The sequence below is a fragment of the Neopsephotus bourkii genome, unplaced genomic scaffold (genome assembly GCF_033783945.1).
Source record: "Neopsephotus bourkii isolate Nb327-2 ecotype Australia unplaced genomic scaffold, CSIRO-AGI_Nbou_v1 NB_1749, whole genome shotgun sequence".
NCBI lineage: Eukaryota > Metazoa > Chordata > Aves > Psittaciformes > Psittacidae > Neopsephotus > Neopsephotus bourkii.
This window is the reverse complement of record NW_026902223.1, coordinates 3,975,260-4,002,407: the sequence shown is the minus strand read 5'-3', so window position 1 is coordinate 4,002,407 and position 27,148 is coordinate 3,975,260. Positions and strand designations below refer to the sequence as shown.

The window sequence follows — 27,148 nt, the reverse complement described above, 5'->3', positions numbered from 1 at the left end:
TGCCAGAAAGCCCAAAGAACCAAGAGGTTCTACGAGTTTCCTTGCCAGCATACAGCAGTGTTTCTGCCCTGGTTTGTCACACCTTCCTAGCTGCAGGGAGATCCTGCAAAACCTCCTGGCAGTTGAACTTCTGAGAGGACCACTGCTTCATGCAGGCAAACTGAGAACAGCTCCCAGGAAGCGAAAGCTTTTTTAGAAGAAATTCAGCATTCCAGAACAAAATAAGGATTTTAATGTGAATAAAGCATGTTTGGATTCAACCAGCTCATTTAACCAAGTCTTTTTAAGTCATTGACAGAACTGCTGCTAATCTTCAACGTTACCCTCCTTTGCTGTCCCTGAACACTCTGAAAGCACTTTGGACTAAATACACACTGATGAGGTCCCGGAGGTGTTTGCATCAGCTTCTGCAGGACCAGGGGTAGCTCTGCCATCAGCGTAATGCATTGCTCGTGCCGCTGCCTCTTGTAGCACGGAGGTGGCTTTTTCTCCACCTGGAAGCAGAACAGCGACAGCACAACGGGCTCACTGGGCACCTCGCATTTTCCACATCCGAGCTCCGCCAGGAGCAGCGATTTGTTACTGTTTGGCCCATAAGCTACCCGCCACTTTGAAAGGGGATGCGTTGCCTCACTCTGATGCGTTCCCGTGTGTCGGACGCACTGACGTGGCCGGCGCAGCACAGCAGCCAGCACCGTTTCATCCCGGTGCACGAAATCTGCTCCTTAACGGCAGAAACCCAAGGAGCGATGGTGCCAGGGAAGCGCGGAGCTGCGCTCTCCTCCGCGGGGACCGACGCCCGGTTCTGCCCTGAGGGAAGCGGCGACCCTCCGTCGCCTCAGGGCGGCGCGCGGCCGCGGGCTCCCCGCGCAGCTGCACGCAGGCGCGCGGGCCCGCCGCTCCCTGGTGTGTCCCTCGCGCGCCGCCGTAGCCTGCCCCCTCTCCGCGGCGTGAGGGGAGCCCAGGCCGCAGCGGCTCCGCTTGCCCCGCCGAGCCCGATGTGAGCCGCCCCGCGGCGGGGCCAGGCAGCGGGGCCATGAAGAAGGACGTGAGGATCCTGCTGGTGGGAGAACGTGAGTGCGGGAGGGGCCGGCACCGGGGCAGGGCGGGGACCGCTGGGCTGAGGGGGAGCTGCCGCGCCTCCGGCTGTCAGAGCGCTCTGGTGCTGCGGGGAGGCGGGTATCGCACCCTGCCCGGGATCATTCGCCTTGGCCCTCCCGGGCGCGGAGCGGAGCCCCGACCCTGCGCGGCTGTCAGAGGTCGGGCTCGGGTGCTCCGTGCCCGCTCCGTGCCCGGTTATCGCGGCGGCAGGGACGCGCCGGCGGGCCCGGGCGCCTGCGTGTAGGGGTTGGCCGGGAGCTGCCGGCTGCTCGCGTCCCTTCGCTGGCTGCTGAGCGGGCAGCGTGGAAGTCAGCTTGTGGAGTTGTGCTTCTTGGACGTCCCTGGAGATGAAACTGGGATGACATTCCTGCCCTGTGCTTTAGTTGTTTTTTTGTGGAAACCAAACTTAAACCTATTGATGAGTTTGGACATCAGTGGCCAGGTGTGCTCCAGCCGTTATCAGCTGGGTGTTGTGGGTTTGTGGGAGAGCCAGGGAGTCCAGATTCCTGCTTCTGCAACGAACTTACTGTATGACCTTGAATAAACAGCACGTACTTAAGTGCGTGACAGAGTTACGGTGGGTCTGTGTTTTTTTAGATGTTCCTAAAACGGTGTCCTGAAGTTCAGGCTTAGGTACCTAAATAACTGGCTGGCTTTCAAAGGCACAGCTTCTCACCGATGTAAATGGCAGCAAGGAGGTTCTGTTTTGTTAGTTTGTAAAGTGCGTGTAAGCTCCTCACAAGAAAAGAATGCAGAGTAATTACCAGGTGTTATTAGTAAAATTACCGAATTACATTAAGAGTGTACGGCTTTCCTGAGAACTGAGTCCCCCTTATATATTTATAGTACAGTTTATGCAGCTATTTTATAGTGCAGGTTGGCTCTGTCTCTACTGCCTAGAAAGATCCTCTATGACTTCTTCAGAGAGGAATCTTCAGGAGATGGTACTATGCAGAAGGATTTAACTCATTAAGCTTGTTTGTGGCTAGTTTGGCAAGACTCAGTTTATTTAGAAATGTATTTGTGCATTTGAATACACCTTTGAATTCCTCTTCAGAATATGTGTCTAATTCTCCTTTACTGCCTTTGGCAACGGAACAGGCTCTGTATAGTGGTTTAAGGACAGGTGTAACAGGTACTTTGATGCGGCAAAGATTCACAGTGTGTCCGACTGAAAATGTCAAACATACAGGTCTCTTCAGTACAGCAGTGTGTAGTACATGGCACACATCAGAGACTCTGAGCATTTTTATAGTATGTTTTTGATGGATGTGTAACACACAGAAGGGAGAAATTTGTTTTACAAACTGGTAAGGTGTCAGTGACGCTGTCAGTGCTGTTTTGTATCTATTTTTTTATTATTAAACCACAGGTTTATCCAGACCGTCTGATTCTTGTTAGATGATAACAGTAAAGCATCAGGCTCAGATTCTGAAATATATGAAGACCTGTCTTAAGCCTGTTCCAAAACACAGCCCTTCTAATGCCCAGCATCTACATTTTAGGTTTAAGGTTGTTTTAGTCCTAGTATCCACAGAGCAAACATCAATTTTTAATGGCAAATAATTTTTGGAGTATGTTCAGTAAATTATTGTATGCTGCATGGTCTAAAAGAAGTAGGAGAGCTTTTAAAGCTCTTGATTCTGCCAGGATGAAACTTAAGATGTAGTTGCAAGAAGGCATGTGGCAGTGTAAATTTCAGTTTTAGCTCGTATGAGTATCACTGATGAAAACACAACCACATTGCTGTGAAGAAGCCTGCATCTCACTTGTCTCCAGTCAATCCCACCAGGGAAAATGAACAACTATTCTCCCCATGGAAAACAAAAGTCTTTCTTTCCACGGTAGTGTTTTCTTTGCTTTACATAGTTTTGTAGTAGCTACTGTTTAACTCACCATGACAAAGAGAAGCTTTTATTTCTGGATGTCAGAAGGCTCTTGGTTATTATATCAAAAATAGACTTGGATAAGTTGAACATACTTTGAGTCACCAGTTCAGTAATATTATTTCCTGCACAAAAACAGATGTGCAATTTAATCTCTTCCTCTCCTATTCAGAGTTATATACAATAAATAGACAAGTGTAAATGAAGTGATATCAGCAAAACAGCCTCTGTAATTGGTGACATTTAATTTTGGTTTGAGTAGGAGTAGTGATACAGGCTCTGACTGTGAGGAATGTCTTGGTTGCTAGATGCATGTTAGGTTGCATGCTAGAAAAAATGCTCTAGGTCCAGCCCCTTTGTATCAAGATTATGCTCTTGCACTTTCAAAGCAGTCAGAATAGTTTCTGGAGACTTTGTCCTTAATGGTAGAGCTGTGTCTTGTCCAGCTCTTATCCTTGATGGTTCAGGACTGAAGCAGGGCCATCATATCAAGAATACTATGAAAATATTTAATTCCTAAATTCCTTTTTGTGTATTTTCTTTTTTTTTCTATTTATTGAATTGTATTAAAGCATTTCTAATTTGTTTTGCATTTTTGTTTGTTTGCTTAAGTGTTCTATATTAAGGTATAAAGGCTGCTAATTCTTTTATTTAAGAAAGAGTAGGATTTGATTCCCATCTGGATGAAATGCAGAAGTGTGAAATGGATCCTAACGTTTTACGGTAAAAGAATTGGGAGAGAATTGCTGTCATCCATATTTAGTATGTTTAAACAACAGATGAAAAGCCTTCAACATAGTCAGTTGGAAAGTATTTTAAAAATACTTCTCATTTTAGAGATGGGATGCAACTGCTGAGTGTAACAAAACCAAGTTATCTAATCTCTGTTTCTAATGCTTTTGCAGCCAGAGTTGGGAAGACGTCACTAATTATGTCTCTTGTCAGTGAAGAATTTCCAGAAGAGGTAGAGCATCCTTTGTTGTTTGCTAAGTTTTATTTCTATCGTGTTGTTGTATTATTTCATTCAAAGAGTAAGTTAATAGGCTCTGCTTTAAAATAAAATAATGTTTCCTATTTAGAAAGAATAAAGTCTCAGACTGCAAAGATGACTTCTGTAAGAGTGATGTAGATTGGTTTAAATATACCCCTCTATGAAGATTAGGAATTTAAATTGCATCTAAATTCCTTTCTTGTTTTTCACATGGTGAATTAAACTATTTTATTAATTTTTGAGAAATGTTAAGTTTTTTTTAAGCAGTTGAAACTGGGCATAACTGACAGCATATTTCAACATTAGAGATTCATAAATGGGAAGGTGCTGAAAAAGGCAAGACCTTTTTTGTGTTGTTTTAAAAGAGCAAGTAGATTTCAAAATGAATGAGAATGAAGGATTAAAAAGTCACATCGTGTATCTATAATTTAGCCAATTTTTGTGACTAAGTGAGGCATTGCCTTTGCTTTTATTTTTTGAAGAATGCTTTACTGATGCTTTTGAAGCAAAAACCGCTGAAAACTCTTACTGCTTTCGTCCAGAGTAAAAGTAAAGCTACTTCTACCTTTTATCCCTTTAAAAAAAGCAGCACATAGTTCCCTTTATACCATAAAAAGAACTGTAGCTGCTACAAATAGTTAAGCTTTTTACATATAAACATGAATGTTTATTTCTTCTGGTCACAAGTCTTAAAATAGACATCATGTGCTCTCTGTGAATCTACACTGCGCTGTGTTTAATGCAAATCAGTGGGTTACCGCAGCTCATGAGTCAACATTTGATTGCTCACGTAATTGAATTTAGATCCCAACCTTGCAGGTAAAAAGGAGCTCCAATTTCTGTTTGTTCTTAAACTGCTGTTCTGTTGGCAGGTTGGTTGTTGATGTATTTAGTGAATTGCTGGCCTCTATTTGCTTCTTATTTGTTTCTTCCTGCAGTATAATGTGGGATATTTCTCTAAATTCCTCTTAAGAGAAAAAGCATAATCTATATGTGACACCAAATCTGCCTGAAATTACAGAAATAACTTTATACTGCATCCTATATAAACTGCTGAAAAAGATGTACAATTCCTGCAAGTCAGTCGTGCAGATCAGAGCTGTGGGGGTGTATAACAGATATTTCAGACTTTGAAATAATGTTTAATATACTGGGTATTGTCAGTAAGTGTTCCTGATGAGACGCAGGTAGAGCTTGAAGCTTTACACAAAGCTGTTCTTCTGGTGATTGCCTTTTCTTTTTTCCCCTTTTTTTACTAAAAGAAAACAAAGCATTATGGAAGTTCAGTGTCAGCAGGTAAAAGGCATTAGATTCATTAAAATCAGGTTTAAGTTGGTCCTACCTGAATATAGAATAGTGTTCTCTGGAAGACTAGTCAGCAGTCACAGCTAGGTTACAGTATCTTGCAGAACACACACTTTATTAGTATCATTATTTTTATTAGTATGCAGGCTCCTCTGAACTTAATGTTAGCACTCTGTCAGAAGTAAGGAAGTTGTCAGGTTATGACTGTATAAAAACTGAGACTATATTTTGTCTCAGGCTTTTTTGCCACATCTTGATTTTATGGGGTAGTTCTTGTACTAATTGTAGCAAAAGTAGAATATGGGTATCTAGTGCAAAAAATTAAATGTTTAAACATAGGTTAAACAGTATACAATTTGGCAATAATAGCATTGTTAATGCCAGTGTTACTCTCCTAGTAAGGAATTTGTAGCCCTTTAAAGCAATTGGTTGAATTTGATCATTCCCCCAAATTTTAGAAGTTTTATTTCTATGACATTTTTGTTTCAAGTACATTGTAATTCAGGTTTTGTTCACAGATTGCACTATGGTAGTTGTTCTTTACAGTGGTTAGCTATAGTGGATTTGAGTTTTACTGAAGCGTTCACTGAATCTCTTTAACAATGTTCCTTTCTTGCAAAGTATGCAGGAAGTTCCTTAGTAAGTATAAGCAAAGAATGAGAAAGTAGCAGTGACAAAAAGAAACAAAGCTTCTGCTAAGTTGTTCTATTTCAAGCTGACTGATTGGCAGGTTTATTATAGTATGCAACTTCTTTTGACCATCTGGATTTTCTGGATTATCTTTAAAGGCCTTTTCTTGCTGTTTCTTTCCAATCCAAGGTTCCACCACGAGCTGAAGAAATCACCATTCCAGCTGATGTCACCCCTGAAAGAGTGCCAACCCACATAGTGGATTATTCAGGTGAGGACTACACAACACTGTAGTGTGACTGGTTTAAAATGGAGTTGTCTAACTCTGTAGCCTCTTTAACAGTCATACAGGTATGGGACCAAAGCTAACATATAGGAAACAGCTAGACTGAAGTAGAAACTCATGGGATAAAATTAAATCAGATGGTGGTGGCTGCTCCTATTGATTCAAAGCTTGACATTAACCGCTCTTGGTACTTCCCTGAGCGATAGTCGTAGCGATATTCCAGTGAAGTTAGTGTTCGTTATGTGACAGACATATTTACAGGTTCAGACAGAGGTGGGTACTTTCAGAGTTCAAAACTATATTTCTTTCTTTCAAGTGAAGAATTTATTAAAGCACAGGAGACTTTACATACCTGACGTTCTACGTCTGTCTGAATTTCTGAGTTTGGACACCTTATCCTTTTGTGTCAGTTTCTTATTTTGTATTTTCTTTTTTGATACATTCTGATCTCCCTGACCTTACTGAACAAATATATAGGCACAGTATTGAGGTTCATATGCTATCAGAAATACATTCAGCTGTTCTACAGCTACCAAAACCCTTCTGCCATTTATAATGGAAGCCAAGTATTAGGCCATGTTAGCAGACACCTTCCTGTTTTCTTTCTCTCACTGTTGCTGAGAAAGTATCTTTGGTGTGTTTGCTTATTTGAAACAAATAGCACGTTAGGTTTTTTTGTTGGACTTAAGCTTCAGGTTATCTGAGTTGTGTGCAACAGACTGTGAGTTAATGGATCAGTTCATTGTTGTTACAGCAGAAGCACTCTGTAGTGCATTTTACCAAAAGATGTTTAACTAAGAAGAGGTTTCAAAAGTCTCTGACCAGCATTGTGAAATACACCACCTGAGTTCTGTAAGTTACTCAGTTTTGTTGGTGAAAGTGTGTACTATTAATGAATGGCTTATTCTGTTGAATGCAGAAGCTGAGCAAAGTGATGAGCAGCTTTACCACGAAATATCACAGGTAAGTGTATTTGCATGTTTACTAGAAGATAGCTTCTGCTTTTGCAGAAGTCTTTCCTCTAAGTTCTCTGCATTAGAAGGGCTTCAGTTTGAACTGAAGAAAAAAACCCTCTTGCTTTTTCTTTCTTGGCATTTTGTTTCGTGCCCTGTGTAAACCTTCCTCTGTTGAAGAAGAGTAAGTACTGCCACTGTGTTGGTGAATTGAACTTTAGCTTTGGCTCTTCCAAATAAAGGGACAGAACCTCAGTAAATACCTTTTAATCAGTAGATGAAGGGATTGACAGATTTTGTGAAGAAACAGTCCTACCCTGGACAGCTCCATTTTGCTTCCTCCTGTCATGTGGTACTATTGCATTTATGAATAGCATGGGATTTTTGGTAATTTTCTCATTCCTTCAGTTTCCTATTTTAACTTCTTTCTGAGCACCTTTGCGCATTTGCTGTAAGGTCTGTCACGATGTTGTGTTCCATTTCTAGCATTTAGTTCAGTACTTGAGTGGGGGCTGCAAACTGGGATTCTTCAGTTTAGTTTTCTTGGTAGCATAGGTCTCTTTGTAGGCATAAGCTGTGAATGTCATGCTGCAAGAGAGGCTTTTTGGCACTTCTCAACATACGTATTATTTGGTTTAAGCTGTTTTACAGGCTACAAATAGCTTACACAAGCCAGAGACGGTGTTTGGCTGATGGTGGAACTGTTCTTACTCTGATGTTGTTACATATGGTTCTTAATGTCTCTGTTGCTCTAGAAATCCTAAACAGTCGAATTCCATCCCTTTCCTTTGTTTTCATTTTAGGCAAACGTGATTTGTATAGTATATGCTGTTAACAACAAGAATTCTATTGATAAGGTATAGTAACACATTTTATCCAATTATTGCTTGAGATGTAACTTGTGCACTGTTAATTGTTGGCAAGCTAAAAACTGTACTGCACATTTAAAATGTGGAAGGTGGTATTTGGGACGAAGTTGTTAAGAGAATGTACAGATGTATGATTGATTCTGGTCCATTTCAGCATCTGGGTTTTCAGTCCTTTCAGTCATCTGAGAAAGTTGCTCATTAATCAGCTCCAGTTTCTGCAGTTTTAATTTATTTCTCTTTTGTGGGTAAATACGTGCCTTCTTGGGAAAGGAACAGTAGCAGTTATAGTCAAACTTGTGCACAGATCAGTCAGATTGGGTTTGAAAATGTGTTTTTCATGTTTGTTTTTAATCCCACTTTAGGTAACAAGTCGATGGATTCCTCTCATCAATGAAAGGACAGACAAAGATAGCAGGTGCATAAGTAAAGATGAGAAGTGTGAATTAGGCTGCACATCGATGGGTGTCAATGGACAGTGTTGAGGATGTTATTTGTTTGAGAAAATCAAATTAAACTTAAAGTTTATGTAAGAAGTCCAAGCAACAAGAGATTTAACGTATGTAGGTCTGTTACATATGCCAGCAATTCTATTTATTTTCAGTTTCATGGGCAGCTTTTACCAGGTGTGTGTGTTTGTTATGGTCTAGCTAGTTTTGGCTACATGGTCTCTATTTTCTACTGCTGCTGGTTTTGCATAACAATCTGATCAGTTACTTTTGCATTTCACTGTGTGGTTTTTGTTGTAGTATCAACAAGAAGAACATTGTCTGAAGTGTGTGTCAAAACCATTTACTTAGAACTGCTGTCATTTAATTTTGCCTATCGGCTGCAGTGATGTTTAATTACATCATGAAAATAATATAATGGCTCCTGGTGGGAGGTGGAATGCTAAATTGAGATGGATCTTTTTATCCCTCTGTCTTAAAGCTCTTAACGGGTTTTATTTTTGGTTTCAGGCTGCCTCTTATATTAGTTGGAAACAAGTCTGATCTAGTGGAATATAGCAGTATGGAAACTATCCTTCCCATTATGAATCAATATACAGAGATAGAAACATGTGTAGAGGTATGCAAGACTTTCTGAAGTTAGAATGAGTAACAAAAAATACATTCTTGCCAAGCATGTGTGGCAACTTTTAATAGAAAAGGTGATTTTTTTTATTTTTGTTCAAAATAAAATATTTCAAATGTAAATCATCCTGGTGAGTTTATATGTTATTTTCTGTAGGGAAAGTACACTATTGGATAATCAAATGTTACTCTCAAATTCTTCTAATCCTTAGAGCCTTCTCACATCCGTGCCTTTAGCAAGTGTTTAAAATCTAATACTATAATATTATTATAATATAATAAGGTAGACAGATGTCTGCAGAGTATCAAAAATAGAATTAATATTCTATTCTTGGTATGACAGCCAATTGTAGTGAGACTTCCTTTAGTAATTACTGGACAGGACAGGGGCTAGATGTCTTGTTTCCAAACAGCCCTGCACCCACAAGAGGGGGCTAGATCTTTACTAGATCATTAAAAGTTTGATGCTTGCTTAAATGTCAGAAGTTGCCAAGCAGCCAAGGCACAAACTAATCGATACAAGGATTTCTCTTTCAGTGTTCAGCCAAAAACTTGAAGAATATATCTGAGCTATTTTATTATGCACAGAAAGCTGTTCTACATCCTACAGGTCCTCTTTATTGTCCAGAGGAGAAAGAGGTATTTATACATAGATTCAAAGAACAAATAAAAGGGTGGGAGGGGGAAGGCTGAAGTTAATCGCTTTCCTGTTCTTTCCTTTTCAGTGGATTTTGCATTTCTTGGTGTGTTCTATTACCAAAACCCCACCCCAAATGTCAAGCGTTATATGCCAGAGCCAGGCTGATTGGTGGTGTATTAATCTGATCTGTCTTTCCTCTTCATTCAAAGCAGTGAAGACAGTTTTCTGTTGCCCATGTGAACTGTGAAGTAAAATGAGAAGCTTTGGAATTGGCTTTAAGCCAGATGTAATGTGAGCAAATAATGCGTTCAGTTCATCTGCAGATGTGCATTTCACAGTAGCCCCATTTATTTCAGGAAAAATACTCCAGCCTTGGCCTGATTTAAGGGAAAGAACTTTTCTAAGCATCTTGTGAGACTTTGTCTGAAGAGATAAGAAACAAGCGATGTGGCTGGTTGTTAAGCATTGCAGGTAGTTAGCTTAGCAAACCAAACATTAATTTCATGGGCAAATACAAATAAAATCTCTAAACATAACCACTTTGTAGTATTGGACAGTAGGAAGGTTGCTTCAGTCGTACTTTAAGTAGAGAACCAGATAATAACTCTGTTTTGATTTCTTCCATCAGAATCACCTTTATGAGTTAGTAATGTTGTGATAAAATTGTTGTGCTGAAATCTTTTTGGTTTTCCAAAACTAATCACTATGCAATCTGTGTGACCTCTGTGAAGAGAAGAGTCCATCATCACTATAGTTGTTGGGAGAGAGTTACCAGTGTCTGGTTTCCTTCACTTGGAAGGTATCCTAGCAATTCCTCTGTGATAGAGATAGTCCATATGATCAATGCTTTGCCTGGTAGATGAATGAGCCCTGTGAAGGTTTTCACTATTTGGTGTTTGAAACCTTCTGAAGCCCTAGTTGTAGTGGTGAATAATGTGCTTGCTTAGAAAGAGTTGGCTGTAGTTCTAGAGTCATTTATATTTGCAAGGCACTGGGATTCAAAAGCCTTCCTCCCCCTCCAAAAAATGTTGGGGGTGGAATCGGTTGGTTTTTAAAGCTTTCTGTAACAACAAGACTGAATTTAGGGAACTGATTATTTTATTTTTTTTTTAATAACTATATAGTGCCACCTTCAGCTTGTGAAGAGCTTGGGGTCTTCTAATAATTGAATAGAAGGTCATTTAACATGGATTAATTGCTTTAAATTTATGGGTATAAATTTGCTAGATCAGGATTTTGTCTCCTCTTGCTTTTTATTTTTGTGTATGAATGTGTCTGTTATAAAAAGTAAACTGAAGACCAGTGTTTGTTTGAGCTGCTTGGTGTTACTCAGTGTAATCTTTTTATGTTCAAGCCTAGAAAGATACTAAACTTTCTTTCATTCCGTAGATGAAACCTGCCTGTATTAAAGCACTCACTCGCATTTTTAGGATTTCTGATCAGGATAATGATGGCACTCTGAATGATGCAGAGCTCAACTTCTTTCAGGTAACTCTTGCTTAGCTTTTCGCCATGCTTGATAGTTGAACTGTGTAATTCTAGAAAAACAAAGTGATTGGTTTTGAAGGAGTAGTAGTAAGGTGAATCAGATCTAAATATTAAGTCTCAAGTGCAGTGTAGAAGAATGGATCTGTAAAAGTGGAAATGATGTTAGTTTAATTTTAACCATTGTTCAAGTTTTAATTCAACAGCAAAACTTAAAAAAAATACTATTAGAAGTACAAGCCTCAATGCTTGCACTTAAAATAAAGCTTGTAGACCTTTGTTTTCACTAAAAATTTGGATTGTCATTTGACATCAGAATGTTTAAGGCTGTATTTCATACAGGACATGCTGTTTTTCCAGCTTAATAGCCAGTGGTTCTAACACGCTCTTTTTGGGTTTTATTAGAGAATTTGTTTTAATACACCATTGGCACCTCAGGCTTTAGAAGATGTAAAGAATGTAGTCAGGAAAAACCTAAGTGATGGAGTTGCAGATAATGGATTAACATTAAAAGGTAAGCCTTACTTCACTCTTAAAAGATGTATCTTTATACAGTTGATAGTCATTCTTACATAAAAAGCTGCTCTTTTGAAATATGATCTCTGTCTTGGTTTGTTTACACTACAAGAGCTGGGTGCAGTGGCAGTATGATACCAAAGGATGATTAAACTGAGGAATAATGGGGTGAATAAAATAGGGTATTTCTTACTTATAGTTACAGAGCTTGAAGTCCAGACAAGCATACTGGTTCAAAAGCCGTTGTCTGCTAGATAAATCTGTGTCCTATCTCTGGGCTCACTGACTGCAGCACTTGTCAGCGAGGTGTGGTGTCTGTTAACATTTTAACAGCTATGTTGGACAGATTGGCTCAGAGCATATGGCAAAAGGAGAAGGAGAAAAAAGGTTTTCTTTTTGAGCTCCACAGCTTTCCTCATGGAGCTTACATATGTAATAGAACTTGGGAGACGTTGTGAGGAGTGGGAATCGTAAGGCATTGATTTACAAACCAGTTCAGTCTCAGTGTTCATTAAGCTCTGGAAAGTCCTAAAGAAAAATCCCACCCTGTCATTTTGATACAGGGAAACAAAAGGCCATGAGACTACCCTCCAGGCTTCCTACTTTAAATTATTGAAAATATTGTCTTTATTTTCATACAGCTAAGTTCTTGTAAAACATTGATACTGAAAGAAGCAACAACAGAAAACCAAGTGGCTTCTTTTAAGGAAACAGTTCTTTGGAGGGCAGTTTTGCAAATAAGATGACTTCTGAAACCTTCAGTCTGTGTCGAAAATGCTCTAATGTCACCCAGGAGGTTTAAAATCTGAATGCCTGTTTCAAGCTTTTTGTTTTCAGTCTGATATTGATTCCATTAAAAATAGTTGTAGCAGATAAAGCGTTTCAGGGCCTTAAGATTTCATCATTTGATTTTTAGGTTTTCTTTTTCTACACACACTTTTCATTCAGCGAGGAAGGCATGAAACAACTTGGACTGTTTTACGTCGCTTTGGATATGATGATGACTTAGAGCTTACACCAGAGTACTTGTTTCCTCCGTATGTATCACTTTACCTTTTTTTAACTTGCATGCATTTAATTTATGCTGCCTCCTGTGTTGGCAGGAGGAAAGGGTTATGTAGCGTGTTTATGTAACACATTGTTACATCAATATCTGCCTTACTTCATGACCTGCCAGCCAAAATCTGCATGTGACTGAAAATGACGAAGGAAGAACTCCTGTCTCTTGTGCCAAATCATGTACTGCTCTCTCTTTGTAAGAAACATGCCAAGAGAGACTTAATAGAAAACTGGAATGTAAATTTGAGCAGTTGCTTATTGTATATGGCAACAGACTAGAAAAAGCTCGTCAGATTTTTCATAGCACTTGAGATCCTTGTAAATCCTCAGATTAAAAAGTTGAGATTGACCAATTCTGTGGCTTCTTTTCAAAAATATAAGTGCATAATTTTCAATTAAGCAAACCCAAAACCAACCACAAAAACCAAACCAATCAATGAAAACTCTGGGAACTAGATAACAATATATCATGTCATATAAAGACATTCATAATTTTAGAAGTCTTAATAAAAAGTATATGGTTAGTTATGATCTCTTTAAAGATACATTATTAAAGCTTAAGTGTAAAGGTCAGTTGCTAAATGTTGTCATTAAAAAAGTCTGTATTTTGAGTTTTGGTATTCCATATTTCATAAAAACATTTCACACTTCTTGTATTTGTTTTCTTCGTTTGTTTTGTTTTCAATGAACAGGCTAAAGATTCCTCAGGACTGCACAACAGAATTAAATCATCATGCATACTTGTTTCTTCAAAGTATTTTTGATAAGCATGATTTGGTAAGCTTTTAATTTGAGTGCATGTGTCCCCTTCTACTTAAGAGCCTTAGTTTGCTAGTAATTTTACTAGCAAAGTGTGGTTTTGCCATGTCATTTCATTCAGAAACTGTGGCTTAAACTATGCAGTCAGAACTATCCAGCTGCTTGTATTTCTGTCTACAAGCAGAGCTGGCAGTTACAGAAGTACTACCATTTGTTTTTAACTAGCTTATATATTTAGTCCTACTTAAACCCAAGAAAAGAATGACGATTAGAAAAGAAAGCAGCTTAGGGATTTTTATAGCCAGTTCGTTGAATCTTGCGAGCATACAGCAAGAAAATACCAGTTTAGAATAGACATCAATTAAGTGATTTAGGTCTGATTTTGTGTGCTTGTTTTCAGGACAGAGACTGTGCTTTGTCTCCTGATGAATTGAAAGATTTGTTCAAAGTCTTCCCTTATATGCCATGGGGACCTGATGTTAACAACACTGTTTGTACAAATGAAAGGGGGTGGATTACATACCAAGGGTTTCTCTCTCAGTGGACGTAAGTATGATGTTTTAGTAGTTGAGAACTACTATGTGTCTGTAGATTCTTCTTTAAAATCTAGTAGAAAGGTTGGAAGTTTAATAGTTGGAAATTGACACAAGTATAACAATTGACCTAATCTTCAATTGTTATAGCCTGTTCAGGATTTGGCCAGTATTTAGTGCTAACTCTGAAGAACTGTTTCTTCAGAATGTGGAAATTTCTCTGAAACTTGTTGAAATATTTATTTCAGTTGTTCTAATCTTCAGAGCTGGTATGAATAATCGTGTTCAAACAATGAAGGGTTTTTCCTATGGAAAATGAGGAAAAGCATTATTTGCTGAGGGGGGAAAACAATACGGTATGGGTTGGTCAGCCCCAGCAAGTGTGCTTTCATGGTGGTCTCCGGACTATTAAGGCTGGTAAAGTTGCCACCGTTTACCTTCAGAGTGCTTTTGTCCTTCAGTACTACATAGTGCCAGGAACGCTTCTGTCATGTCAGCCTGGAGATAGGAGGGGAAAGTTGTTTCAGTACTGTAGGAATTGGTATCACAGATGCTAGCCATTTAGAAACTTCTTTTTGTTCCCTCTACAAGACTGACCACATACTTAGATGTACAGCGTTGCCTGGAGTACCTGGGTTATTTGGGCTACTCGATACTTGCAGAACAAGAATCTCAAGCATCAGCAATTACAGGTAATAAAAAATTTGTTACAGCTTAGAAATTTAAATTTAGAAATCTGCTCAAGAGTAAATTGTTTAAAATAATGGTCTTTTCTTCACTTTTATTCTCTTTAATTTTCTGCTCAAGTCAAATCTTTGCTTTAATATTTGTGCGAGATGGTTTTGCATGCATTTTAATGCAAGTAGGCAGTTATTTCATGTTCTCACGTATATCTTGTGAATAATGTATATGTGTTTTTCAAAAGTGACAAGAGATAAAAAGATAGACCTGCAGAAAAAACAGACTCAGAGAAATGTCTTCCTATGCAATGTTGTTGGAATGAAAGGCTGTGGGAAAAGTGGAGTTCTTCAGGCTCTTCTTGGAAGAAATCTATTTGTAAGAAACCTTTTGCTTATATTCACCTATATATGCTTTTGAGTTAAAGTTGGACAGCAAACCCAATTGATCTTAGACCTTTACTGATTATTACTGAGTTTGGAGAATTGTATGGCGGAATACAGAATTATTGGGGAGGGTGGGTTTTGTTCTGATTGGTTTTGGGATTTGAAGTAAATAGACAAATGGCTGTTGCATGCAGTAATTGTATATCGCAGATTATAGCCGTGCATATAAACCAAAGACTGCAGAAATTTTCATTCATTAATAAATGCAGTAAAACAGCTGTTCAGATCTAACTTAAAGGGAAGAAGTTGCTGTGGTCTAACATGAATTTCTGCCTTTTCAGAGACAGAGGCAAATACGTGCAGAACACAAATCTTACTATGCCATTCATACAGTCTATGTGTATGGACAGGAAAAATACTTGCTGGTAAGGTTGCTTCATTATTGTTTGCATCAGGCTTGTTAATGTTAAAATTCAGTGAAGTACTGGGAGCCTTCTGCAAACAAATTTCTGTTTTAATGGTCTCCATAAATCTGTGTGCGTCTGTGTTTCCCTCTTCCCTTCCCTTTCTTGGCTCAAGTAACTTCTGGTTTAACATGTTGCTAATACTCTAAACTGGACCTGTTATTTTTGAAACCTTGACCTAAGAGGTACAGAACCCAGCCCATTAGGCTTATCCTGCAGGGCATAAAATTATAACATGTGATAAGTTACCAGCAAGCAGGCCTTCTGTTCATTAAAGAAGAATCTGTCATGTAGGGTGGTTAGGGTGGCTAAAGTTAATCTTCTGTGAGTGAAGTATGTTCTTTAAAGCTTGTTCTGATGTAGTTTTTCTTTATAGAAATAAGGTATCTTTCTTTGTTTTCCAAGATCTGGTCCTCTGCTCTGAGGTTTTCCTCTGTAGGTTGAATGTAGTTTCCGTGTGAATCTATGACTTTGTGTTAAAGTAAATGTTTACTTTTATGCTGATGTTGTCATTGCCTGCACCATGATGTTAACAGCTCACATATGCTGTCTGTGTGGTAAATTCCTACTATTTCTTTATCATTAATTCTGCCTATTGCCTGTCCATTAGTTCTAAGGATATATAAAAATGAGCCATAAAAATTATGAGAAAAAGAAAGTTATGAAATTCCTTTAACTACATAATGACAAAGCTTTTCCCCTCTCTGACCATCTTTTTCCTAGCTACATGATGTCAGTGATGATGACTTTTTAACTGATGCTGAGACCATATGTGATGTCGTCTGCCTGGTATATGATGTCAGTAACCCTAAGTCCTTTGAGTACTGTGCCAGGATTTTTAAGGTTTGTACAGTTTATATATACACAAGCCTTCACATTTATGTATCTTCTCACTGACAAAATATTCAGTGTCAGTTACTGATCCTGTACACAAGTTCTGGTGCTTAAAAGACACTTTATTTCAGAATGCTGGTTAAATATGGCTCATGATTTAAAAGTGCAGTTTTAATTATTCAAAGTTAATGTTTAGTTGTCTATTTAAAATATTCTGCTTCTAGAAAAGCCTGACTTCAGTGTAATGAATATATCTTAATGCTGCTGCAACCAGTTCAATTCAGGCTATTCCAGGTTGCCATGTTTCATATACTGTTTCTTCTTTTCTTTTAAACTTGCAGCAGCACTTCATGGATAGCAGAATACCATGCTTGGTGGTAGCTGCAAAGTCTGACTTGCATGAAGTTAGACAGGAATATAGTATTTCTCCTGCTGAATTCTGCAAAAAACACAAAATGCCTCCACCTCAAGCCTTTACTTGTAACACTGTTGATGTGCCGAGTAAGGATATCTTTGTTAAACTGACAACTATGGCAATGTATCCGTAAGTACTTGAACTGTTACGTTCTTCATATTGCATGAGTCACGCACAATACCACTGCATGTCATTGTTAGCCATGAGGATGGAACTGCCTCACTGAGATTTAGCAACAGAGAGACAGAAGTGACCTGAGTAGAATCCTCAAATTACTTCAAACTGAGCAAGTTGGTGTATATCCAACATACAAATCAGCATCAGCTATTGTTGTAATATATTTTTAAAGAGTACACTACTTCATCCAGCTCATGTTGCAAATTCCAATGAATATGTAGGGTTCTGTTCAGCCCTTATTACAGATGCATAACTCAGTATCTCAGTATTCATATCTTGGTATTTTTGAGATACTTGTGAATGTTGTACCATAGTCCTTGTATAGCTCAACTTGAGCTTGTTGCTAGCCCTGCTCCTGTCAGTGTTCAAGGCCAGGCTGGATGGGGCTTGGAGTGGAAAGTGTCCCTGCCTGTGACAGGGCATTGGAACTGGTTGAGCTTTAAGGTCCCTTCCAACAGAAACCATTCTATGGTTCAGTGATTACTTTGTGCTTCAGTTCATTAATCTAATAGATCTTATATATTTTTTTAATGGAATTTCTGTATAAACACCTTTTGAGCTTCAGATACAATAAGATACTTAAGTTCACTTTCTTCTTCACATCTCGTTGTTGCTAAGCTCACTTTGCATCTCTCTTTTGGTGGGTGGAGCTTTTAATATGGTGATGGATTACATAAATATTACAGCAGATGGAGTCTAGTATGACAGCTGACATTTGCCTTAAATTACACAGAAATAATGTCACTTTCACCCAAAATAATAGATTTTCTCAATATTTGAAACAATTTATTGCATTAGATTTGTTAAGCTTTTGTTTGGTTTTGGTCTCTTGTATTTATTTTGTAGCGCTGGAATACTGGGAAACCACTATAGTGTAGCACTGACCAAATGTCTGTCATATCAATATTCCTGCTTCTCCCTTAGTTTTCAAGCATGTGTATGTGTTAGGGTGGGAAAAGTAGAGGCAACTGTCACTTCATAAAGTGTGCATTCAGACTGGTAGAAAATGTGGCTTACTTTCCTTTGAAAAAGGGGTGTTACCTATTGCTGTGCAGACATACAAACTTATAGGCATACCTTACAAACGCAAATAAATTCAGCCAACATTTTCATTCATGTTTGTGCTTTACTATTAAGATCTGTGTATGGTGGTAATGCCAAAATGTCCAAGACGTAGAACATCTGACCTTAAAACTCTGCACAGCTGTAGTTGTACCCTTGCTTCCCCAGTGTATTTTTTTTTCCCCTCCTCTCCTTACTCATTCAAATGTACCTTTTTATTCCTGAATCTCTCTTGGTTGTGGCACAGTCCTAATGTGCACCTGATTTGATGAGCAAGATTTCAACTCCTGTCCTTCTGTGTGTTTTCGCAGCCATGCCCGGTTACGCTGTATGTGCGCCTGCAACAGGTGTACATTTTGCATCTGTCAGAACTTCCTCAACTCAGACTTGCTGCAATCTGTAAAGAACAAACTCTTCACTGCAGTTCTTAACAGGTCCTTAACTTTATTTACTAGGTACCAGGTGTGCTTTTAAAATAAAGGGTTTTTGAAAGAGTGGTAACCTTATATACCGCAGATTTCTCACTCCATATCCACTCCATAGGCAGATAATTACGTTAATAATTGTCACAGAATTGTCAAACTTTGTTTAACTCGAAGCTACTTTTGGTCTTTCAAGCTTAGCCTCATGATTTCTTTGAAATATTACCAGTGTGGTAGATGATTCAGGCACTTAAGTGATTATAAAAATACTCTGGAGGAATTAGGACTGTGTTTTTAGCCAAATGGTAATGGACATGAAGTAGTGTCTGTAAGTTTTTAATGTGTCTCACTTGAGACATTATAGGTTTGTTTAGTATTGACTAGAGGTAGTGCCTCTTAGCTATCAGTTACACGGGTATTTTCATAAAGGCACAGCTTGTCTTGTAGCAGCATCGTGTAACATACTATGTGTTTATAATAACTGCTACTTTGATATTTGGGAATTCGTAGAATTTCTGTGTGTGTGCTATGCTTAGTTTACACAAAGAGTGGGTATTTTGTGTAAACCTTAAAAAAATCTAGATCTTGTAACATCCAATTCCTCCCTGAATAGAATGCAACATGTAAAAAGTGGTAAATGGTTAAACATTTGCATTTGCAGATGCTTTGCGGAAAAAAAACCTGGTTTTCAGCATTGAAAACAGTGCTATACCTTGTCCTGTGTGTACTGCAGGCAGTTTTTGACACACGTTGATTTACTAACACCTCAGCACTTTCATCACACCCCAGTGAATGGGAGTTCAAACCGAACAATTTTAGTAGCACAGTGATGTCATTGTTCATAGCCTTCTTGGGGGCTTGTATGATAAATGTGATTCTTGGAGGCAGCTGTGATAAATGTGTTTATTTGAAGGCCATGGTTAGAACATCCTGACATGCTGCTGGTCCATGTGTGTTACAAGGTTTTACTGGTTTCAGATGTAGCTGCACCAGGTAAGAGTGATTGTCTCCTTTAAATGCAAGTTACACATAGGAGGCCTGATTAATATACCCACCTACGGTACTGAGCATCCTTGTGAAATACCACTTTAATCCAAGCTAAAAGTGTTAACCACAGAGTGAGAATTCAGAGGAGGTTGAAAAACTCATTGGCTTAGGAAGAGACTGTGAATGAGTGAGACTGATCGTGCTGCATCTCTTCTACAGTGTCATCCCTTAGGAAAATAACCCTTGCAACAGCAACAACTTTGCATATTGTCACTTTAAAACTTCATTCAGCAGTCACCACTAGAAAATCCCAACTCTTTGCTATTGAGGCTGAAGTCGCCTCTAACACATCTCCATTTTTTTGAATGGTTATGGGTTGCTGCATTAGCTGTCATGGCTTGTTTCTCTCTTCTGTGGGGCTGTGGCTTTTCTGACATTGCACTTTGTTCATCTGAAATACTTTCAAACACTCGAGGTATTAAAATCTTTTAATTAGAAATCTGGGGATGTTGTTATTCCACACCTTGTCACTAGGTAGTGTGGAATAAACATAGGAATCTACTACTGCCTGAAAACCATCTGTAATTCAAGGTAAAGAGAATTCCTCATAGACTTTTCCACTGACCCTACAAAAAGGAAGAATTATTTGCTAGAATCCCTTTGTCTGTAGTCACTCCCTCGGGGTTTGTTGCAGGTTTCCAGCATGTTCACTTCCTAGTCAGCTCCTCAGAGGCGTTTCCTTTTTGAAACTCAGTGTGTGAACTACTGCAAAACTGCACCTAGTGAAGCCCAGAGACCTGTAAACGCAAGGGAATAGCTGCTAATTGTAGACTTACGAGGGTGGAGATGGGTTTCCTGTTTAAAAATGTAAGCTCCTTATAAGCATTTTTACTCTTAACGATTTGTGATTAGATTAGAGAAAGCATCTGAATCAAGAAGACTTTTCTGTTGTAGTTAGTTTATAGAACTTCTCTTATTTTGCCTTTACATGTGCTTACCATTAGGTCAGATAGTTGGGCAAAAGTTAGATAACTGATGGGTGAAGGAGGTTTCTCAAGAGTACTTTATTTTTCTGATCCCTTCCTATGCTGAAGCTTAACACAGTGGAAATAGGTAAACTGAAATTTCTCACATTGGACCCTTTCCTGTATTGTTTGTTGCTAAATAATGCTTAAACACTGTTACCAAGGCAAAGCATTTGTATCACATTTGACTATTCCCACCTTAGTAATTAAAGGAAGAACATTGCCTCCATGCCAACTGAAAAACCTATTCAGGCCCACCTTCAGTTTCTCTATGGACAAAGTTGGAGACTCTCACAAGGATTTGTGTCAGAGAGGCAAATGCAACACACAAGGAAGCTCAGTTTGGAAGTGTTTTTTGTGCAGGAACAGGATTGTTGGTTTGAACTACCCAGGAGCACGCTTTGTTCATTCCTAGAGGAAAAGGCACTGCATTCAAAGCACTAGACATGCATGTATGAGACCTGTTACTATCCTGTAGTATTTTTATATTTTTAATTTGTTCTTTCCTTTAGGTGTTCATTTGTATTTGTCTGGCTGGCACTTAATCTCTTTTTACTACATTGTTTTACCTCTTTTTAAAGCAAGGTTTCTGCTGGTGTCATTCTAATCCTTTCTTTAATGATGAGCTTGGATTTTTTGGCTGCTTTTTTGTTTAACTGCAGAGCATCCATTCTAAGTGTGTTTTTCTGCTTTCTTGGTTTTAAATCATTCACGTGTTGCCTTTTGCTTGTACAGTAGTGGCATTTTTCTGTCTAAGCTAAGTTAATTTCAAAGTAAAATGGTTCTAATGCATGAGAATTGGGGTTTTGGCTGAGGGAGACTTCTCAGAGCAAGTTTTTCTCCCATCTAAGGTTATTAAATATTGTGGAGTACAAGTGAAGTTCTACTTGCATATAAAAAATGGATGATTCAAAAATTATTTGTAAGATGATTCCTTTTTCTATGAAAACTTTCCTTCTATGAAATTAAAACAATAGTTTCATTTTCCTGCAATAGTGGGAAGGCTTTAAGGCAATAACCCAGGATTTATTTTTTACTTGTCATATATGCAAGTATTTCTCCAAAATACAGTGTATTGCCATTAAATCTAATGGCAGAATCTATCCCTGTCCTTGCCCATCCCCAAATTGGAACAGTGTAACTGTATTTTACTTATCTTTTTCCTCCTTCTCTAAACTGTTTGATGCCCCATATCGAGTAGAAACTTGCAAAGGTGCATCCCCTGATTTCTTTCCAAATAGAATAAATTGAATTGGCATTGTACATTCTTTTTAGGCTTTGCAGATATTAAGATGCACTTGGAGCTTTTCACATTTTAGATGACGAATGCATGGAAGAAAACTAACTGCTGGGGGTGGCTTGCATCTGAGGAAAACCCATGCCTGAAGGGAAGCTGCAGCAGCTTGTGCATGTTAACACGATAGTTTGGAATTCAGTTGCTTGTATTTTGTTAGAACCTATTGTCTGTGGAGCAGGCTGCTGCTGCTGCTGCTTACTGGCTGCAGTAACATGCCTCTAGTGTTGGTGTGAGTAGCCATGTGACAAGCCTGTTGGCCTCACCACTGTGCTTTTTAAGATGCTGTTTCAGTTAATAAAGGAATGGTTTTGAACTTTTGTAGTTCAGGTTAAACCTTCCCAGACTTGGGATTCTCCTGCTGCTGGCATAGGGGAAAATGTCAGTATTGGCCCATAACTCAGCAGTTTTCTGTGTGTAACCATGACAGGCATGCTCAGTTAACCTCTTGGTAAGTGCATGTTATAAAACTTCTTGTGAGTTGTTAAAGCCTCTTAAGAGAAAGACCGTACAGATCTCAAAGATGTTACTCAACAAGTGAGCAGGTGATTGACATGCTGTTCAGGGTAGGCTGAACAAAAATCTTTTTTTTTTTTTCCTAAACATGCATTAAAATCTGAGTTTTATACTAAAGGCAAAATGTTTAGGCTTGCTTATTAAGTATGTGGAACTAATTGTATGATTAAGTACACCCCCCAAACTATTTGGGAAGTTTGAAAGTGGGTTATTATTACTAATAAGCAAGAGCTTCAAAACCAGCTTCATTTCTGGAGTCCTAACTGCTACTGTATGTGTATATATGTGCACATCCGTATGCATATTTTACCCTTGGAGAGGATAGTTTTTCTAACTCGGAGTTACTCTCATACTAGCAAGGCAGTAATAATTCCTGCCACTGGTGAAAATTAGTTTTATAGCACCACTACACTGAAATAAAATTAGGATATTATTTATTGAAGAGGTAGAAATTTTCAGTCTGTATTGAGAAATGTTTTCTGCATTACAGCCACCTTCATGTGTTGGAAACAAACATAGATTTGCTTTATCATTTCAGACAGATACTATTTTTTTCCCCTCCTTAATGGCAGCTAAACAGTATTAGGAGTCAAAATTGCAGAAAATGGATTTATGGCAGCATAAGGAATATTTCAGGAAGAAGCACTGGAATTTTTTTCAAAGGTGTAAAGCAATTAGACATTCTTAATGCTCTGGATTTCAGTAAGCATTTTTGGCCTTTGGACTTTTGGGCTATGTTCAGAGGGCCCTAATGATTTCTTACTGAAGTCAATAGATTTCCTTGAGGTTATAAGACAAATCCCTGCCTTGACTTATTTCCTTTATTTAAATGAAAGATTCTGTTAGGCTTAGAAAAGGGATCAGAGTCAATTTACTCTCCCTTTAGACATGAAAAGAGGATTTTTATCATGACTGAGAATATCTTAATTGTTTTTTAAAGGGTGAAGCATGCTGAGCAAGTTTCTTGCATATATTAAATACAGACGTGCAAAACTTAAAACAAGGCAAATCATAGATAGGAATCAGAAAATCTAGATGTGAGAACTAATGCTTTATGAGGCAATGCAAAAGCATTCATCTGCAGCCTTAACAGTGATTTGCACATTTAAAGGGATGTATTTAAATTATACAAATAGTTGGGTGTTTGAATTAACCAAATTAAACCCAAAAGTTGTTAGTTATACAAATACCCAACAGAGCTTGTTAAAATCATGTTACATACAAGCAATTTATTTTACGTAGATAAGTTTCATCCTTTACAGATCTGCAGACAAGGGGGTTATAGTCTTTTACTAAAAAAACCTCACCAGGTGTAGTGATAAAACGCAGTCTTTAATTGAATTATTGACATTAATGGGATCTTGTTGGTTTTAGGGCTGATGTGTTGGAGTCATTCCAGTGTGTTTAGCACAGGTCCTCTAGCTCATGCCTATGATGCTGGAGTATTGCAGGATCTGTGGGCACATGGAAGTTGAGGCTTTGGGGATGGAGTGGAAAGAGATTCAGTTCCTTACTCAGTTTTTTGTCCTTAAAGGAATGCATTTAGCTACATGAAATCATTTATTTTTCTCAGCTCATCAGAAGTACAAACCCCGTTTACTTCTAAGTTTTTAACAACTGCACGCAAATCAGGGGCTAGATGGCTAAAAATGACAAGTTCTCTGGGCTTTGTTATTTGAGCATATTTGAGACACTGCTGTTGTTGAGCCATGCTATGAACTGCAAACTGTGCATGTGTGTAAAAAGGTTAAGAGCCTACATAGATGAGTTGGGGGCCATGCTGTTAGCAGACGAGGAGAGCAGTATTATGCAGCAGGTGCACGCCGTCAACTCTATAGAAGATTCCATCTTCATGGAGTCATCTCTTGGTCCACGTTTACTTGAAGACAGGTAACAACACCCAAACTAAGGTGACCTTGCCATTGCCTTTCCCTTTCTTCCTCTCAGCAAACCACTTGACACCTAGTTTGCAGAGAGTTTGTCAAAACTAGCTATAGAAGGACTAATGCTTGCAGGATATAATGAATTTGATCTGTTTCATAACCTAGCAAGATATTCTTAAATAAGATGAGGATTTCTTAGAGACCAGCTGTGTTTTGCTGTTTGTATACCAAAGAGGCTGTTCTTCAGCATGTGATATGACAGTACACTCATGATCTATATGGCTTATATTGCTCCTGCAAACATCTACTAAAGAATACCCTAAACTGGTTTTGTGTATTTTGATAGCAAGTAACAATTCCTGCTTTATTAAACAGCTTGTATGCTATAACTCTGCAGTTCACACTATATGAACTCTCTCATGCACCATGTATGCTTAGGATCTCTGTATGCTCCTTATACTTAATACTCCTGCAGCTTTCACTGAATAACCTGTGATGATTAATACAGGCTAAAATACTCAGGCTAGTGAAGTTCTGTTCAAAGTTCTAAAACGAAAACAAACAATGAGAAAACCTTCACTATTATTTAGGAACTTCTTATGCTTTGAATTACGGCATTTATGGTAACTTGTTTTAAATGGTAGCTCCTGCTTTATGGTAAGCTGTCATACTTGAGACTACTTGTGAGGATGGCTAGCTGTGTTTAACTGAGCATGCTCACAGACTTCTTGCAGTATTTGGGCGAGTTGGGTCATTGGCTGTCTCTACTGTCATGCAAGATGTGGCTTTTTATGTCATACAGTCACTTCATACTGTTGTTACATCTCGTCTTTTTCTGTTGATGCCATTGTCACTGCTTGATTCACTAGCACTTTCTCTTAGCTTTCAGCTTGGTATTGGATGACTGTTTCTATTGCTGTTCTTGTGACTGTACTGGGAAGAAAGGGATTTACAAATGGTCCTTTTGATTCTAGCTTTTGGAAAAATATTACTTGCTACTTGTCAGTAAACTTTTCTGAAGGGAAGAAGAATAAGTAGTTATCCAATAGGACTGGGAAGTTTTTCATGAAAAGCAGAACTATGCAAAGTCAACATTTAAAAGCTATTTTGCTGGGCACAGTTCTCGCTATGGGGTATTAATTATTTGCTGGCTATTTTTGTTTTCCAAATGCTTGCTGGTGCTTTCAAAGAAGACACACTGTCCTCCCCACATTCATGACTAATGATCTGCTCCTCCATTTCTCTTCAGCTGTGTGAGCTCTCTGACTTTAGTGAGATCTACTGATGTGATCAGGGCTGCAGATCAAATCCTAAGCCTTTAAGAAAAGTAAAATGGCTGTGTAAGGCCTCAGAAGGCCGAGTTGTAAACTGCTTGCCTGTGACAAGTGTAGTGATGAATTTCCAAAAGCAGAGTAGTTTAGCACAAGTTGTCTGATGAATTCTTGTCATGGAATTAACCTGGTTTTGTATGTGTGTTAAATTTCAGGCATGTGACGCAAGCAGACCTCAAGTGCTCTACATTCTGGCTCCGAGCAAGTTTTGGTGCTACTGTCTTTGCAGTTTTGGGGTTTGCTATGTACAAAGCATTACTAAAGCAGCGATGATCTGAGAAGAAGCACATCTGGCCCTACCAAATAATCCCCCCACTTTTATGTACATTCTGAATGCTTTAAATTCTGCTAGAAATATTTATATATGCAGAGTTACTTTATTAATATTTGTAATTCATGCATAAGATTATTTTAAATTATAGCTCTAACTACAGTATTGCATAATGTGTGAAAAAAAAAGAATTGCATCTTAACAGCCAGCTCAAATGGCTTAACTTGTGAGGCCGAAAGGGAATTTGTTGTAAATAACCTGTACATATTAAAGCAGTAAGACATTGCTTCCCAAAAGGCAATTCAGAATACTGTTCTTGGATGTTTCACCATGGTGACATACTAGTTGTATAGCTGAAATTGAGTAGGCTCAACTCAAGGATCGTACTTCCTCAAGGATTGCTTATTTATTTCACATTCATCTGAAGTGACTTTTATCTTTCTGGACTACAAGCTATACCAGGTAGAATTGTGATTTTCATCCTTCTCTGTTCTTTTTAACTGATGAACAAATTTCCCCACTGACTGTATTTCAGGAGAGCCCCTGTTGCTGTCCAGGCCAATGACTTTGTATGTTACGTGACAAGTGACACATTTAGTCTGATTTTGCTTTTAAAGGGAAAAACATGAAACTTAAAGACCTTCCAGATTGAGTTCATACACTGTGTGCAATTCATGTTTTCATTTTCCACTATGTGTTTTATAACCCCTACAGATCAGATGAGCAAATTTGTACATTATAAATGTTTATAATTCAAAAAGTGTTGCTGTTTAATTTCTTACATCTGTCAATCATACCTGTTGAAAGCTGTGTATAAGGTAAAACTAAAATAGTACACAGTGCCTATTCTACTGTAGTATATTAGTTGCATGGATCACAGTGCATTCTGTAACTGGCTAGAATTACCTATAGACACAGCTTTTTTTAATATCAAGTAAATCAAACGTTAATTCCTCATGACAAACCTATTTTTCCATTGCTGGCCTTTTCAAGTATTTCAATAAAATAACTGTGTACTGTGTTTGTGTTTATTTTTTCCCCTTCCCGTGCCCTGAAGGATGGTCCTTATGAAACCTTGTTCTTTATCGGAGAGAATACTGTCAGTGCCTTCAGTAGTTGGAGCTTATGTAGTTGGCCATGTAGTTTCTTTGATTTCTTACGACTGTGCTGCATCCATTAGAGGTTTATTTCTGATTTATAGTGGAAGACAGAAGTGACTTCTCTGCTGTTTAAAGCAGAAACACAAATGCATACTCAACCATGAACTTTGTTTACTCTCAGGGACAAAACAGAACAGGACAAGAAAGCAGAGAGTTCTGG

General features: G+C 38.4%; 1 protein-coding gene across 5 annotated transcripts; it reads left to right on the top strand.

Annotated features, from left to right (window-relative positions):
* Window positions 1–892: 892 nt before the first annotated feature.
* Window positions 893–26,849, top strand: RHOT1 (ras homolog family member T1). Of its 5 annotated transcripts, XM_061377154.1 has the most exons (21): window positions 894–1,073; window positions 3,893–3,951; window positions 6,103–6,184; window positions 7,119–7,162; window positions 7,956–8,009; window positions 8,384–8,436; window positions 8,978–9,086; window positions 9,629–9,730; window positions 11,121–11,219; window positions 11,622–11,730; window positions 12,649–12,769; window positions 13,484–13,568; window positions 13,951–14,096; window positions 14,675–14,775; window positions 15,009–15,139; window positions 15,489–15,572; window positions 16,335–16,454; window positions 16,787–16,989; window positions 18,411–18,533; window positions 24,090–24,233; window positions 25,713–26,849. In XM_061377154.1, exons 1-21 carry the CDS (start codon window positions 1,037–1,039, stop codon window positions 25,828–25,830), a joined length of 2,124 nt encoding a protein of 707 aa, XP_061233138.1. In that variant the 5' UTR covers window positions 894–1,036; the 3' UTR covers window positions 25,831–26,849. The 5 variants fall into 5 exon arrangements, with proteins under 5 accessions (XP_061233139.1, XP_061233138.1, XP_061233140.1 ...); XM_061377155.1 differs by lacking the exon at window positions 7,956–8,009 and having other exon boundaries at window positions 893–1,073; XM_061377156.1 differs by lacking the exon at window positions 24,090–24,233 and having other exon boundaries at window positions 895–1,073.
* The last annotated feature ends 299 nt before the right edge of the window (window positions 26,850–27,148 follow it).